The sequence below is a fragment of the Mustela lutreola genome, chromosome 1, assembly GCF_030435805.1.
Source record: "Mustela lutreola isolate mMusLut2 chromosome 1, mMusLut2.pri, whole genome shotgun sequence".
Taxonomy (NCBI): domain Eukaryota; kingdom Metazoa; phylum Chordata; class Mammalia; order Carnivora; family Mustelidae; genus Mustela; species Mustela lutreola.
This window is the reverse complement of record NC_081290.1, coordinates 47,909,317-47,926,014: the sequence shown is the minus strand read 5'-3', so window position 1 is coordinate 47,926,014 and position 16,698 is coordinate 47,909,317. Positions and strand designations below refer to the sequence as shown.

Genomic DNA, 16,698 nt, shown 5'->3' with positions numbered 1-16,698 from the left:
CCTAGCCGGGCACGGTCCTGGCAAAGGAGATAAAAGGCCAGGTGTGAGGGCGAGGGCTGTGTCCAGGTGCACTCAGCTATCCCCTTGGGAGCCTTTGGTGGAGGGGCACTCTAACAATACTCACAGAACAGCCCTGGGCATGGAGACTTTGGCTCTCTCTCTCTCTCTCTCTCTTTATAAAGGAAAAAAGAAAATGAAAGCAAGCCAGACGTGGAGCCTTCGTAGGACATCAGGCACTAGACACAGAAAACGTTCCCCCACACCCCACACTGGCGCTGGCTGCAGACTGCAAGGGGACCAGGCATGAAAGGCGCCACCCTGGCTCCCTAATGCCATCTTGTTGTTCTGACTTGACTCTTGTTCATCAAGAGCCGAACAGAGAAATCCTGCTAAGAGTGAGCCAGAGGCCTGGCTCCCTTCCATCGCTCAGCCGTATCCAGAACAAAGGTCGTGGACACTTTCCATAGGGCTGCTGCACACACTCTTTTGATTCCTCTTTTAAAGAGAGGGAGAGGAAATGTTCCCCTTTTTGGTGAACATATCACAGCCACGCAAACAGGGCTTGGCTTTGAGAGTGCATGGAGAACCCCAGCCCCCATTTGAGGTGACGTGAATGATTAGAGAAGGCTTTCCTCGGCATTATGCTTTTATTAGCTTCGTTCTCACCCCAAAAGTAACACCTGGAGGAAGGTGGGGAGAAAAAAAAAATCCCACCGCACTATTCTGAAGCTCAGTGAATAGGGGAAGGAAGAACAAAAGAAAGGAAAGGTGGTTCGTATTTTAAGGGTATGTGCGGGGCGCCCTAAGACCTCAGCCAGTTCATAAACGACTTCATTTGAAAACTTCCAGCCTGCAGTTTAGTCATTCTTCAATGAGAAATATGTGATTTGCCACACATGAAATGGAATCATTACACCCTGACAAAATCGAAGGCAAATCAAAGCTGGCCGTATGTGCCTTGTGCTTCCTTCTCCTTAATAAATGAGGTCTCCCTGTGGAAGGCATTCCAGAAAGATGCCAGCATGGGGTTCCTCCTGGAAGAGGGATGTACACCAATCATCAAAACGCTGGCAGCTTGAAGGTTTCAGACATTTAATTGCCTGCCCCACCCTACCAGCAACCCACATACACACAGAAAAGGAACTAGCCTTCTCCCTCTCCATTATCTGTATTTAAAGCCCCACACAAACATAGAATATGCCAGCCACAGAACAAGGCTATTCAGACCAAGTGCAGGGTAAGAGTGCATAGAACTACACAAACACAAAAGCACATAAAAACTGGAGAATTCTGCTTAAGGTCTGCAGTCTAGTTCAAAGGTACTAGGTCAATGTCACTTTCACTGTCTTGCTAGTGAGCTACAGTTATGAAAGACCTCACCATTAGGGGAAAGCTGGGGTAAGGATCCACAGGATCCTCTCCAATTTTTTCAACTTCTTGCAAATCTATAATTATGTCAAAATAAAGAGGTTTGGGTTTGTTTGTTTTTTTCGTAATGCCACATGCATTCATTCTATGGCAAGTGGCCTGTGACCAACTACAATATATGGTTAAACAGATTCTCAAAACGCCCAACAGATACAGGGCTGTTTTGGGGTGGTCTCAGGAAATATTTGTCGCCATTGTTTTCTCAGTGTTCTTAAGTCATCTTGCCCCAAAGCAGTCCTCTTAAAGACCATGATGGGTCAGGCACCTACTGCGGATGGGTCTGCTATCCCAGACCCACGGGAGCTCAGTCACAGTTACTCAAGTTTGAAAACCCACCAGCTCTGATGCTGCTCCAGAGATCCTGGAGCTTAAAGATGCATCAGGGTCATGGGAGTGTGTTTAAAGTGCTGGTTTCAGGGCCCTGCACTCCACAGATCCTGACCAAGAAGGATATGGATGGGGCCTGGGAATCTGCATTGACAACAAGAGCCTCACCTGATTCTGTCTCAGCTGGTCCTGGAGCTACACCTCAGGAAACACAGTCAGATACCAGGTGAATGCCTGGGAGCATGGCCAGGTTAGCTCCCCATCGCTAGATCAGTAGAAGAGCCAGCAGGCCCTCAGCATCCACCTAGGAAGATGCCCTTCATACCAATGGAGAGAACTAAGAGCACCCAAGCCAGAGACCTCAAGCCCCTCCTGCATGGGTCCTTCGGTGGCTGAAACCATGTGGCTTTTAGGATAAGATGCAGAATTTGGACTCTGTCAGCATCGTGGCTACTTTTTGCTGAGTGCTGATCATGCGTTAAGCGATTACAGCTCGTTTAATTTTCACAACATGGCTCTGAGGGAATTGTTATTTATCATCCCCATTTTACAGATCCGAAAACTGAGGCTCCTAGAATGCCAAGGCAGAAAGTGGCAGAGTCCAGAATTGAACCCAGGGGCTCTGGGCTGAAAACTACTGTGGGATAACACCTTTGGCACAAAGGTGCCTCTGGTTCTCATCTCCTCTGGGTCAAAACGCTCCACTTAAAAATAACTGACGCTCAAAGAATTCATGATGGGAGAGGGGTAGAAGATTTTCCCAGTGTCTGTTTCGGTGGTATTAACACTCCTTTCCAACTTCAGAACCAAATCTCTGTGACCTCTGTGACTCTCCCATGCAGTCTACTCTCTTCTTTATTTCTTCTCTCATCACCTTTTTACCTCCGACCCCCCTTCTCCCCAGAGTCCTAAACTACAGACTCGGTGTCCCTGCCATTCCCCACCCCTTCCTCATGGCCAGTGTAAGAACCTTCTCCTGCCATCCTTTCGTGATACAAACCATCTGAAGAAATGAGCATTAGGTCCCTGGCAAGGCAAATGACCTACCATTTTCAAGAGGACACTGGGGAATCTTGTTTGCCCAAAGGTTCCAAATATAATCCATGTTCCACTCAAGGCACACTTGATGATCTTTGAAAGGGCGTTCGAAAGGCGGGACCGTCTTCAGCAGAGTATAATTCTTCGCTACAGCATGTAGCAAATTTTCCTCCCATTTAACATTCAAGTCTCTGCCACTGTATTTGTGAGTAATCCAGGCGCGTAGTATCACCGCGGATACCGAAATGGAGTGTCTGATGAAATAATCATCTCTATAAACCATGATGCTTGGAAATTTCACATGTACTATTTGTGTCCTGCTGGTGTGAAGATGCTTCTCATTCTTCCACCTCTTTTTGTACACAGGGATGCTACTTCTGAACTCAGATGAAACAACCGCTTCCAGATTGACAACACAAGGCTGAGAGCATAAATACTCAACCGAGACTTCAGAAACATTGCGGACATTGCCTTCAAAGACAGTGAAATAAATAAAGTCTTTGTAAGCCACGCTCTGCTCGGCTTTGGGGGTCACCGACGTCGTCAGGGAGGTCTGCCTGCCCAAAGACGGCACAACATTCTGAAAAGGGAAAGAAAAAAAAAAAAAAAGAAAAGAAGGAAGAAAGAAAGAAAGGGGTATAGAAAGTTTAAAAATCATCACATTAACAGATATGTGAATCATTTCCTTTTTTCTACAAAAAGCACTGAATGGGGAACATAAGAGACAGCAAAACCACTCCCAAACAATTAGAGAAAAACCAACACATACACACACACAAATGAAGATTAGGCCACATTTAAGTCTCTCCCCAGACTTAGTAGCATCTGCTGATCAAAATGGGCCTTTCAAAGCTACGTGGCAATCATTCCAGAGTTGGTTTCCAAATGGAGGAGCTAGTTCACAACAAATCCAGGAGCGGTGAGCCTGCCTTAGCGTGAAAAAGAGATGAGCCAGCTTCAGACATTTCCAGACCATTGTCCTGACTTCAAACAGTGACACATGTAGCCAAATCAAAGTGTGGGAGAAGAGTTCAAAGTGCACCCAAGAGGGAACATGACAGGGATGCCAACCTGGCCCCTTTTTCTCCCGTGAGTTCTGAGCTAGGACAAGCACGCGTGATGGATGGACCAGCAGGAGTTTCCACTGCTCCAAATCACACACAGGCAGGCCTGGACCACAGACTGTGTTGTCTGATTCTTTCACCATGGATGGGGCTACATGGGCCAAGGAAGATTTTATCTGTGTGTTGATTTCTCCAGTTCTCTAAATAAAAAGACCTCTTAATACAGACATTCCTTGGAGAAGAATTCTTGGAAGTTGGTCATGAGATCAAGGCAATGTTTTGAGCATAAGATACTGATATACGGGTGCAAAGAGCTCTTCTAAATATAACTTTGTGATTCAGGCATCCAAAACACAATAGTGAAAAGATTACTCTGGACCATTCACACCCATTAGCATGGCTATTATCCCAAAACAATAACAAAACAAAAATAACAAGCATTGGAGAGGAGGTAGATAAACCGGGCTCCTGGTGCATTGTGGGTGGGAATGTAAAATGGTGCAGCAGTTCCTCAAATAATTAAACCTAGAGTTACCACATGATCCAGCAATTCCACTTCTGGCTATAAAGCCTCAAATAGTTGGAAACAGAGACTCGAAGAGATACATTCATAGACATACACCCATGTTCATAGCAGCATTATTCACAATAGCTAAGAGGTAGGAATGACCTCAGTGAATAAAAGGATACACAAACAGATATTTTCACATGATGGAATATTATTCAGCCTTAAAAAGAACAGGAAGTCTGACACATGCTATAAGACGGATGAACTTTGAGGAAACAATCTGAGTAAAATAAGCCAGTCACAAGGAATAGATACTGCATGATTCTACCTCTATGAAGAACCTGAAACAGTCAAATGCACAGAGACAGAGGGAAGATGGTGGTTGCCAGGGACTGGAGTTGGTGGTGGGGGAGGTGATCATGGGGAAGTATTGTACAATGGACACAGAGTTGCAGTTTTATAAGAGGAAAAGAGTTTAGAGAGGGATGTGGTGATGGTTACACAATATGAATGTACTTAACTCCCTGAACTGTATACTTTGAAGTGATAAAAGCAGTAAATTTTATGCTGTGAATATTTTTACAAGTTTAAAGAAAAAAGGTCAGTTTCCCAAAGAAGGAAGAAATAAGGCCCCCTTTCTTCAATTCCTGCTGAGGGTTACAGGAGACGCAAAAGGGGCTAAGATACGAAGCTGGGTATCAGGGAATTGTGTTTACAAAGAGCAGTGACCCCAGGCAGAACATGATCAGGGCTCCTGTCAAACTATAAGCAAATCCTAAAGGAATACAGTCCCAGGTGAAGGTAATCCTACCGTCGGGGCAGGGGGGGATGTGTCTAGAATAGCCTTTATGGAAGGAATGGTATTTCAGCTGGGCTTGGAGGAGAGAAGAAAAGTTCTTTGGGTAGACAGCTCTGAAGGCCACTGAGTCCCCCAGCCCAAGGAATGCGGACTTCCCTTCTACGGACAGTGAAGAATCAATGGAAGTTTCTGGAAGAGGGAACAGTGTTTCTATTTGAAAGCACTGACCTCGAATTAGAAACAAAGCTGACAATCAAGAAAAACAAGCAAATGACACAGTTCATCAATAAGTAAATTCTCACTGATAGTCTGAGAAAGGCAAGTTGAAACCACACTGAAGAAATCAGTTTGAACTTACTAGCTTCACAGAGATCAAAAAGTCCAAGATAACAGGCTGTCCCGGCCAGATTGGCTTCTTATGTACTGCTGGTGAGAGTGATCTCTGCAGATGGTGGTCAGGCAGTATCCATCAAATATATAAATGCACCCACCCTCTGGTCCAATAATTCCTCCTCTAGGATTTTATCCTACCCATATACTCAAATTTGTGCAAAATGATGGATGTGCAGGTTTGCACTGCAGCAAAGTTTGTAACAGCAAAGGATGCAAAACTATATGTCCATCAAGACAGAGCTGGTTCAGTAAATGATAGGACATCCACTCCTAGAGTGCTAGGCAGCTATTCAAACGAGGAAGAGCTTCATGGACAGATAATGAAATGATCTCTAAAGTTTGAAGTTTTGTTGTTGTTGTTGTTGTTTAGACAAGGTTCAGAAGTGCCATTTGAGTTTCTTCTTAAGAAAAGGAAAAATATCTACACATTTGCTTGAGTATGTATAGCATTGCTTGCTCACGTGGAGAAGGATGAGGTGACCAGGAGATAGGCTCAGAGACCAACGTGTGCTATATAGCCTTATTTATCTTTTGAATTTTGTACTACATGAATACTGGGGGGGGGGGGGGGGCAGATTTGGGGTGGGGGGGTGGAGGATGGAGAGAAAAGCAACTGTCCTATAGATGAAAATAAAAAATGTAGCTTCTCCAAGTGGTGGAGTGAGAAGGGCTGGCCATTGCTTTCGATTAGTCATGGGAAAACTGTGGGAAGAAATATGTAAAGAGGTGGGTACAGTCCAAACTCTCTGCCCCCGCAATGAGAGGCTTAATTGTTTTATGCTCTCATTTATACTTCCAAATTACAGGGGGGAAAACAAACATAAAAATAATCTTATAATTAGAACTAGTGACTGTTAGAGTGGACTAGCCCCTGGTGATGAGCCAGCCCACCCCATTCTTCCGCCAAGGCAAAGAGCACTGAGAAGTGATGTTCTCCAACATCGCCCAGCTGGTGGCTTCCCAGAGGCAAGCCCAGGAGCCCAGCCCCTGGCTTTCACTCCCTCTCCCACGTTCCCTGCCCCACAGCACACAACAGCAAGACAATAAAGAGCTGCCAGGTGGAATTCTGCTTTCTTATGACTAAAGATACCCCCAGCATTTGACCACAAGCAGTGGTTTTTCATTCAGCCAGATGTGCCAAGATGTGGCCCCCTTCTCAACATGAGAATCCAGCCAATGAGCCCACAGGGAGGCCAGCTGAAGACAGAGAAGCGGGACACTCCTCATTCCAACTGCTCCTCATGCCTCTGTCACTCAATTCCACATTTGCCCAGTTAATGTGGCAACAGAGGGCAGAGTCTAGGACATACTGTGGTATACTGAATATCACCTCGTGTTCTTTCTCCAAGAATGACTTAACACTTCTTCCTCAATACTCTTATGATACCTTAAAAACTCGCCCCAGCCCTCTTCTCCACTTCAGTATTTTTTTTTAAATCATGTTTTTATTGCTGATGCTAGAATTCCAGGTTAATACTTCTTTTAAACAGAATTCTGGGGGAAAGGCTATGTGATTTCACGAGATTTCATTGCAAAGTACCATTACTAGTAATGTTCATTACTTTACATCTTAGTGTTAACATGCATGGTCCACTTTCCCACATTAATAAGTGCAGCGTGCTGAAACTAGTTTCAGCTTCACTTGATGACCTATGACTTTCCAGACATTGGGTTCATCATCGCTGAGATCAGCAGGGACAAGTGAGAAAGAAGGCATAGGACACCTGACCGTATTCTCCTTCCTGGCCCTTCCCTCCAAAGTCAGCTCTAAAGGTAAACTCTATATATGCAGATGAAGATTATTTTATTTTTATCTACTTCAAAGCTTCAAGTGCAGGAAAAGTAAATCCAGGGTTCATCGTTTTAGATGCTCACTGATACAGAGGCCACGAGTCCTAGGAAGAGCTGGTAAAGGGGCTGCTCCAAATTGCTGTGAGTGTACAATATAGACTGGATTTCAAAGACAATTTTTTAAAAATGCAAAATATCTCATTAATATTTCTTATCCCAAATACACGTTGAAATGATCATATTGAGGTTCAGCGAGTTAAATAAAACATATCACTAATATTAATTTCACTGGTTACTTTTTAAATGCAGCTATTAGAAAATCTGGGAGCACACACGTGGCCCATATTTGTGACATGTTATATTTCTACTGGATGGTGCTATGCTAGATTTGAAGTGAGCAGACTTTTCCTGTAAAAAAGGGCCATATGGTAAGTATTTTAGGTTTTGCAGGCCACTTGGTGGCCGTGAAAAACTACTTAGCTCTGCTGTGGTATCAAGAAAGCAGCTACAGACAACTAACTCGGAAGCAAAGGAGCACGGCTGTGGTCCAGCTCAACTCTGTTTACAGAAACAGGCAGCTGGCTATGCCCATGGGCCATAGCTTGCCGGCTACTGTTCTAGATTACCAAGCTTTTATTCTAGACTTAAGAGTTTTAGAAAACACAACATGACGAAAAATATGCTTTCCAAAGGAATGGTCTTGTGAGAGAAAAGAGATGAATAACCCAATTAGGCGTAATTTCATAGACGTGCCGTGGATGGCACTTAATTTGTTATTTTGCTAAGGCTCCCTCGCAATGGTGTTGACATCTTGCTATTGTTTCTGTCAGTTGTGAGCTAAGGGGATGAGAAGTTAGTGCTAGGCTGGGTGCAGAAAAATTTCATGAGGAAGATGAACTTAAGAAGGGGGAGAAGCCTGAATACAAGAGAAGAACAATTTCTGGGACGGGCAATGTTTTTGTAATATGATGGGGGTGTGCTGGCCCCAAAGGGGACTTCAAATTCACTGTATGTGGCTATAGGGGCATGGTCTAAATCCCTCAAGGAGGCACGGTGGTCTTCAGTCTTTGGGCTCCTATGCAATGTAGGAAGCCAGCATCCTGTGGCTTGGAGAGGACCCAGTGGGCAGCTGCTGCACCATGAGTTGTGGCCACCTCTGTTATGTACAAAACCAACACCAATTAGCAACATATCACACTCTAAATATTGATTAAGCTGAGGCTATTTCCTGGCTCAAGTCATGTGTGTGGTTATGAGCTGTTTCCTGCCAGGAAAATAAGGCAATTAACTTGAAGAGTTTCAGCTACAGGCATGACACGTGTCCAACCTTCATAGGTATTTTCACATGCCAGGTTGCATTAACGGAAGTGAGAAATTACCCAGTTGTTCCTTTGCTTAGAAATCATGAGGTCAGAGTCCATGTCTTATTCATTGTTATGTCTCTGGCTTCTCAACTAGAACGAGGCACACAGAAGGAGTTTGGTTAAGTGTTTCCTGGTGAAGTAAAATCCTGGGCATGAGCCTTTCTGTCAGGAGCCTCTGTGTTTCGCCTCAGGTCAGTGCTCCCAGGGGCTCGTGATCCAATCCCGAGTCCTCCCCATCCTTTCCCAACATTCACCAGTTCTCTTGTGATGGGGACCCTCTCCACTTCTCTTTTTTCATCTAGCCTAATTAAAGTCCTTGGGAAGAACCCTTACCCTTTGGCCTCTCACCAAGCCCCTAGGGGATCACAGCTGATATGGGGACTGTGAGGTCAGGGAAGGTGGTGCTCCGGCACCTAGCTTACCCATTGAGGGTGGACTTCTTTCAGCTATCAAGCCCCTCCAGACCTTTCAGACAAACACCCTATCTTCTAGAACTTTCCATTTCTCCACACCAAAAATACAAATTAAATGTTTAAAATGTCCTATCCCTCTACCCCCTGTTGGACGCCTATTTGTCTGGCAAGTTCATCAGTGTTAATGTGATAATGAAAAAGGACTTCAGTGGTGTCACATATCTGCATTTCTCTACCAGCCTGGGGGAGATAACGCCTTCAAAGCAAAGCCCAGAGGCACTGCAGCTTTAAGCAAGACTTGGGAGTTGAGTGGGCCATTTCTGTGCCCCTCAAATTAGGCCATTTAGGCAGCCACATACATGTTCCACCTCGGAAGCTACTGATCTGCTCTGCACACAACGGAGCTGGGCTCTGAAAGACGCCTGAGCCCTCAAACATCTGTTTATACCAGAAGTAAGCCTTAATCAAAGTCAAATTTGACAATGTCACACACACTCTCAAGACAGATTCTCTCATGTTTGTCTAATTGTGTATGTATTGTAAATTTTTATAAAGAAAGAAATGGGTCAGTTGATGTCATGTTCGTGATAAAAAACCCCAAATTGAAGATCAAAATGCATTCAGTTCAAACTGGGAGTCGAGAAACAGATGAATTTGTGTATCTTCTGGATGGAAAAAAAAAAAAATCTATCAATTCTATCTAAGCTTCTTTTAGGATGACTGCATCTGATGCCCTTATACAAAATCAATAAGAAATTCTATTCAAATAACCCTCCCTGTTCCAAAAAGCTGAGAAAGCTTGGCTCTTTTCTCTATATGGACCACTTGTTCTTTAAGGAAGGGACCAAAAGATTGAGGTATCTTAAATCATTCACGTCTTGTCATGGGAAATTTATTTACACTAATACGTGTATGTGGTGGGTTCCTGTAACAATTACAGAGTATCTGTTTTTCTCATTCTTGCCCATTCTACCCCATCGATCACCAAAGGAAACCTTGCCCATGAGTGCTTTCTCTCCAAACTGGCTGTATCCAACTTTCCATAAGTCAAAAGGTCATAGTATTGGCTTAAGAGGCCTACTTTTCCAATTTCTGCTGACTAGAAGCAAGCAAAAATCCTGTTTATGTCAACAACGCATGCAATTAAACAGAATGGGCAGTGATGTCGGTATGGACGCCAAAATCAAGATGGGCCTTGGGCAATACTTCCCAGTTGATGAATATGCCTTCGCAAACCTGAGAGCTGGCTGGAGAAATACCATCACGACAACGAGAAGACTCCTGGTTGAATCGGTTCCCCTCCTCTCTTTAATACTGTTTGATAGGCTATTCCTTTTTAACTCAAGGGTAATTCACTTGAGGCTCTTTATGGTCTAGTCAAGGGTAACCAAGGTTTGGTCTGGTTTAATTCCATTGAATAACTGTGAGCTGGTCATTGGGACAGATGCAGCAAGCCCCTCTTCTCATTTACTTCTGACTTCATCCTCTCAAAAAGAACTTCATAAAACTCCCTTCAAATCGAATCTTCACAACAGCTCTGGGAGGGACACAGCCGAGGAAATGGAATGGAATCAGAGAGGGAGAGTCACTTGCCCAAGGTCAACCAGCTCCTCAAAAACAGAACCAAAATTCAAATTCCTGACTCCACAATCAATTATGGTGTCCCTCTTGCCTTCCAGACATGCCCAAAATGAGGCCCTCGACCCACCAACTGACCTCTACACCAGTCCCACTTTCTGGCCACAGGTGTGGGAAGTGAGACTTTGCTCACTCTCATCTTGAAGGTGGAGGGGGGCAGGAGGATGAAGGCTAAGATCCTACCATGTTGGTATACCTTGTGCCTGGGGAGGGTAGATATCATCTTACCCACAAATATTCACAGCGCACTGAGCCAACACCCCAGATCACTTAAGCTCTTCTTTGGATGAGGATGTCAGACAAATAAGAGCAGCCAAAGCAAAATGTCCTCAGCCATCCCTTCCATGCCACACAGCCCTCCTGTCCCTTGGGTCCTTTCTCAGGGGAATAGGATGAGAGCCAATAAACAGGGTAATTCACTTGAGGCTATTTATGGTCTAGTCAAGTCTATCCATCTTTGTGAACTGCCTGGGTTCTTTATGCCTCGTCTGCCTCTCCTCCACCTGCTTCCTTCAGCCAATTCATGATTCCCACACTTTTGCCAAGAGGAATAGGTCTACTAAGCAAGAGACCTATTTGGCTTGGGGGATTTTTAGGAGCTCTGGTCAGGGTGAATGTGGCCTCTGTTGTCTGACAGGAAGTCTGAAGCTGAGCTCTGTATTTCAAATATCCATTTTCACTCTTGTACAAACGAGATAATAGAGAGGCTCTATACCTTGTTTTGATCTTCCTAGGCCCTGTGTTAGACACAGAGTAAGGAGTTTACCAGTGCTACCAGAGGGATAACCCATGGTCTGTGGCCACTGATAGGGAATTCTGTCACAGCCACTGGAGATCGGCTAACAATCACCACATACATTTGTGCCACTAATGCCCCCTTGCGTCTTTGTCCTCTGGTTGTCTAACAAACGCGAACGTCCACTCTGAATATTTCCGCTCTACGGCTGACATCAATACCAGCCATTATGAGATTTGTTTTTCTCATTAAAGAAAAAATTATACATTCGAGACCAGCATTCGGAAAGGACAGAAATGCCTTCCACAAGTGCCACCATCCCAGATGGGGCTGGGGCCGCCTCCGCTGGTCTGGCCAAGTCTGGAGAAAGGTACGAGGCAATGACGTACGGGAATGCCAGAAGGGGTCTGCTGGCAAGTCCTGCCCAGACCATAGCACTCAGCACCCGGGACCTCAGTGGAAGCAATTCTGCTACCCTTTCCTTTCCGGGCCCTCACCCTTTGTGAGGAGGCTCTCTGACTCTTGACCTTTGGTGACCTTAGAATTTTCTGGCAGCTGCTGGAACCAGGGATCATCTTTTCAGAAATCTGCTTGGCATCGTTCCGTGACTTATCTTTCAGGCCTCGTCACAATTATTCATGCTTTGGCAGTAACCTAGCTACAGTCACAGTACTGTTCTTGAGCTGCCACTGAAGGTGACTCTGTCCCAGCCAATGGGGAAGAAAGGTGCCCATTGCCTCAGGACCCTGGCTCTGGGAAGCACGCTCCCCATGAGGGCAGGGGCTTAAAGGCTTCTGTTCAGAAAACCATTCTCGACTCCAGTCAAAAGAACAAGAACACAGGTGGGGATGACACAGAGTGGTGGTTGACCCCCAAATCACAGCCAATGCATAGAATGCCTTCCAAGGCACACTCGCTCTATACCTAGACACACATTCATATAAATGCCCCGTGCCAACCTCCACCCGGTGCCTCCGGATGAGAGACCCTATCTTTTATCCCTCCATGGCAAATATTTTCTGATTTCACCTATTTTTTTTTTCCTCATTAACATCCTGCCTCTAGTGTGCGGCCTGTGCTTCCTGCTTTGTGTATTTTAGGCTCCTTTAGACATGACCTCACATCCTGGCCAACTGCACAGTGGCTGCTAATGGTAAGAGGTTTGGTAACGACCCACGCATCTATGTATGAGAGGAAAGAGCACAACGCAGCAACGTACAGAAAGCAGTACGTCAGCGTGCCTAAGGACTGGGTTTCTGGAAGTAGACAGACTTGGGTTTCTATCTTGGACTACCTGTGTGGCCTAGGGCAACTTACTTAACCTCTCGGAGTCTTCATTACCTCATCCGAATGAGGATCATAACAGCTCCCACTTTACAAGGTTGTCGTTAAAGCTAATACTGGAGAATGGAGGGGGTGTCTGCGTGACTCAGTTGGTTAAGTGCCCGACTCTGGATTTCAGCTCAGGTCATGATCTCAGGGTCCTACGATCAAGTCCTGTGTCAAACCCCACACTGGGCTCCATGTTCAGTGGGGAGTCTGCTTGAGGAGTCTCTCTCTCTACCTCTGCCTCTCATCCCGCTCACACATGCTTTCTCTCAAATAAATAAATCTTTAAAAAAATACTGGATAATGCATATAAACAACTTAGTACAATGCAAACTAATATGATTAGTTATGTTTCCAAATTATGGGATAGCTTTCTCCCTCTAGTGTCTACATGTTCCTGAGATCCTGCTTCGTTATTCTGTTCCACATCTACTCTCCAACTGCACACCTCACCTTCCCTGACCAATCACTTTCTCTAGGCAGTATTCCTCCATGAGGAGAATGGACACGATTATGCCTTTTTTTGTTTTTCCCTGTCATTTTCTGTATCTCGTGCTTCAGGCAGATGTTCCCCACCTCGCACAGTGAATTTCTCCAAGGTCAGGAAACCTCACCTTTCACCAGAGGCTCAGATAGCACATACCTCTAGAGCAGAATCCTATGGAAATGGCCAGACCTTTAGAACAAAAGGTGAAGCCCATCTTCCAAATCACACTTTTGCTTTCCCAGGGCTTGACAAAAGCTTCTCATTCAGTTGCAAAATGGTTTGCTTGTTTGCCAGACTTTCCTGTGCACTGGCCTATCTGAAGCCCATCCTGAAGGAAACACACAGCAGGAAGCACCAACACTGCCTCTGCGCAGTGGTTCCAAAATCCAGTCCTTCCCCAACAGCCAAGACACTCAGACGTGCTCTGGTTAGTTCCCACATTACAGTATGTCCTATAATTTCTCTCTTTAGAGGCCTGACCTCACCACCTCACTATCTCACTGTATTCTCTGCACAGCACCTCTGTCCCCTCTCTGTGACCTGGCCCCTTAAAACCCCCTCGGTCCCAACAGATCTTTTCTATTTGCTCCCTCATCTGCCTCTGTTCCCACAGACCACTAGGCCTTTGGGCTTTGCTCCTGTTACTCTGATTTCTCAGAACTGTCAAGAAGTGGTCTCTCCTTGCCAGGTCTTCAGATTTCTGCGTAGAACTTTCCAGACAACCTGGACATTAATGTTTCACACACTATTCTACTACATCATTTCTGCCTCTGTGGGTAACCAGTGCCTTGTGGATGGGGATCATCTGTTTAAACTGAAACCCCGTCTTTTGTTTTGGCAGTTATATTTATAAGTCTGTGAGCTCTAACCCAATGGCATAAATATTAAATAATAATACTTAACCCACACATGTTAACTGACAACTTCTGAAGACAGCAAGTAAATCCAACCACCAAATTTTTGGTGCTGGTTAACTTTAAAATGGGAAGAGAAGCATGGATTACTCAACAGGTAGACACTAAAACCGAATTACAATTTGCATTTCTACACCCTCTTGCTTCAAGAAATGCAACAGCCAAGAAGTAAAGAGTGTTAAAAGAAACTTGGGCTGGGTGGCAATTTCTCTGGAATCAGATCCTGATGGCTGACAATGTCTCCTGAGCAGTTTTTAGCCTCTACAAAGGAAGACTCCAAATAACGGTGAGACCATATAAATGAGAACAATTCTGGACAATGACACTGCTCAATTTTAAGCATTCTGTGAATTTCCTATTACATCAGTTTCATGATTCAGCATTTTCGATTTCATTTATTTACAGTAATATATGGCGAGATAACCCAAGGTTTCTGCAGGATCCTGGAACATAAGGTAGGCTGGACAGGAAGGGTGTCGCCTCCTGTAAATTTACTATTGTTTAGGAGCTTTCAAAGCAGAAGAAAGCAAGCCATCAAAGGAATTGAGGACTATTCCCCCACCCCTCTCTGAGGGTCTAAATTATTCTGGTATTCTAAATGAGCTGGTTTTGTAAAATAGGTTACTGCCATTTAGTTGATGACTGAAACCCAAGCCAAGAAGAGCGCAAATGGTAAACTGACGTGCCTAAGCCAAGCGTATTCTCTTAAATGACAATGTTCAAGTCGCAGCTAAAGTCGCCACTCAGGCGGTAAGCGTGTTACAAAGAACTCGATTTCTTTCTGGCATCCGCAACTTGGCTGGAGTGACCACGGAGGAGTTGAAGAGCGCTGGAAACGCGAGGGTTCGTCGCCAGCGCGTTGGCAGAAAACGGTCCGGGCCATGAGAACCCGGCGGAAACTAAACGGAGGTTCGAGGCGGGAGGCGAAGTTGGGCACGGGAAGGCAGGGAGCTGCGAGACTGTGAGGGAAGCCCAGGACGGGGAGGGAGGGAGCTGGAGAGCAGCGCGCGGCGGGTGGGGAGGAAACGCGGCTGGCGAGGCTCCAGGTGGAGCCGGGGACGGGAGGGGGGTCTCGAGGGGAATCTCGCCCGGCTCTGGAGCGCGTCTCGGGAGGGAGAGGAACCGAGACCAGCGAGAGCGCCGCGCTGCAAGTCCGATCCACGCACCCCTCTCCGCGCCCCGGGTCCCCATCCCAGGTACCGGCGCGTCCGGGGCGCAGCGGCCAGGAAGCGAGCAAACTAGCAGCGCCGTACCGCCCGGCGACGCGGAGCTCCCCGGCCGCCCCCGCCCGCGTCCCCGGGGCCCAGCGCGGAGGGGAGGACCCGGGTAGGGTCCGGCGCTCACCAGGTAGCAGAACAGGAGCAGCGCGCTGGCAGGGCGGCCGCCGAGGCCCGGGGGGACGCTGCCGCTCGGGGGGGCCATGGCTGCGGCCCGGGGACCGACCGCGGGCGGCGGGGGTTGTTGCTGCTGCTGCCGCGGCCACCGGAGCCCCGCGCCGCGCCGCTGCATGGCGAGGCCGCCCGGATCCGGGCCAGAGCAGGTCACCTGGTGCAGGGACCGGCCCCCGCCCGAGGCGCCACCTTCCCGCCCGCCCCCGGCCGGGCCGGCCGCCGCGCGCGGGGCCACCTGCCGCCGCCGCCGCCGGACCCGCCGCCGCCGCCGCCACTGCCGCTCCCGCCGTCGCCGCCCCCGCAGCCCCAGCCGAGCGCCGGCTCCTCCCCGCCTCCCAGTACCGTCTCCTCCCTCCCCTCTGCCTCCCTGCCCAGCCCGCCTCCCCGCAGCTGCCCCCGATCCCGGCTGCCACCTCCCCGGCCGGCCGGCGCCCCCGCAGGTGGGGACTGACCGCGGTCCCGCCCCCCTGGCCGCCGCCCCCCGCCGGGTTCTCTCGGCTCCCCGCCCGCTCCCGCCCCCGTTTTCCCTTTCTTCGCGTCCTCCCCCGCCCCCCTTCGGCGCTCTTCCTGTCCGCTAGCCCTCTCTCCCCTCCCTCCGTTCCCCCTTTTACCTCTCCCCGGTCTCCCGCTCGCACCTTTCTTTTCCTCACTCCCTCTTCCTTCCACTTTCTGCTTTTTCTCCCCGTCCTTTCTCTCCCTCCCCTCCTTCCCTTTCCCGTTCTAGTGCCCCCTCCCGCCTTCTCCGGCTCCCACCCACTCCTCCTGCGGGTCCCGCAGCCCAGTTCCCGCCGGTGCAATGGGTTTTGTTTCGTTGCTTTTGGGCGAGGGCGCCATTCCCGCTGGGCGCGGGGCGAGTGTGCCCCCTGCAGTTGCGCCACGCGGCGGCCCCGCTTCTAGTCTTTTAAGGCTGGATTTTGACCCCTGCCAACCTCCACCTGTCCACCTGCAGGGGTGGGGCTGCCTCCCTCGGGCACATTTTTAACCCAGGTTGCGCCCCACCCTGCCGGCTGGTACGCGGCACGTTCTGGATGTTTCCCGAGGGTTTTGTGCGGTGCCGCCGCCACCGCCACCGCCACCG

At 47.7% G+C, this 16,698-nt stretch overlaps 1 protein-coding gene across 3 annotated transcripts in view; it reads right to left on the bottom strand.

Annotated features, from left to right (window-relative positions):
• SEL1L3 (SEL1L family member 3) overlaps positions 1-15,896 on the bottom strand; it is a 128,938-nt gene extending 113,042 nt beyond the window's left edge. The window contains exons 1-2 of one of the 3 annotated variants that reach the window (XM_059164240.1): positions 15,574-15,896; positions 2,803-3,373 (exon numbers count right to left, since the gene is read on the bottom strand). In XM_059164240.1, coding sequence (XP_059020223.1) covers positions 2,803-3,373; positions 15,574-15,738 — 736 coding nt within the window. In that variant the 5' untranslated portion in view covers positions 15,739-15,896. The remainder of the gene's footprint in view (positions 1-2,802; positions 3,374-15,573) is intronic. The other 2 variants (XM_059164258.1, XM_059164250.1) reach the window with 2 other exon arrangements.
• Between the last annotated feature and the right edge of the window lie 802 nt (positions 15,897-16,698).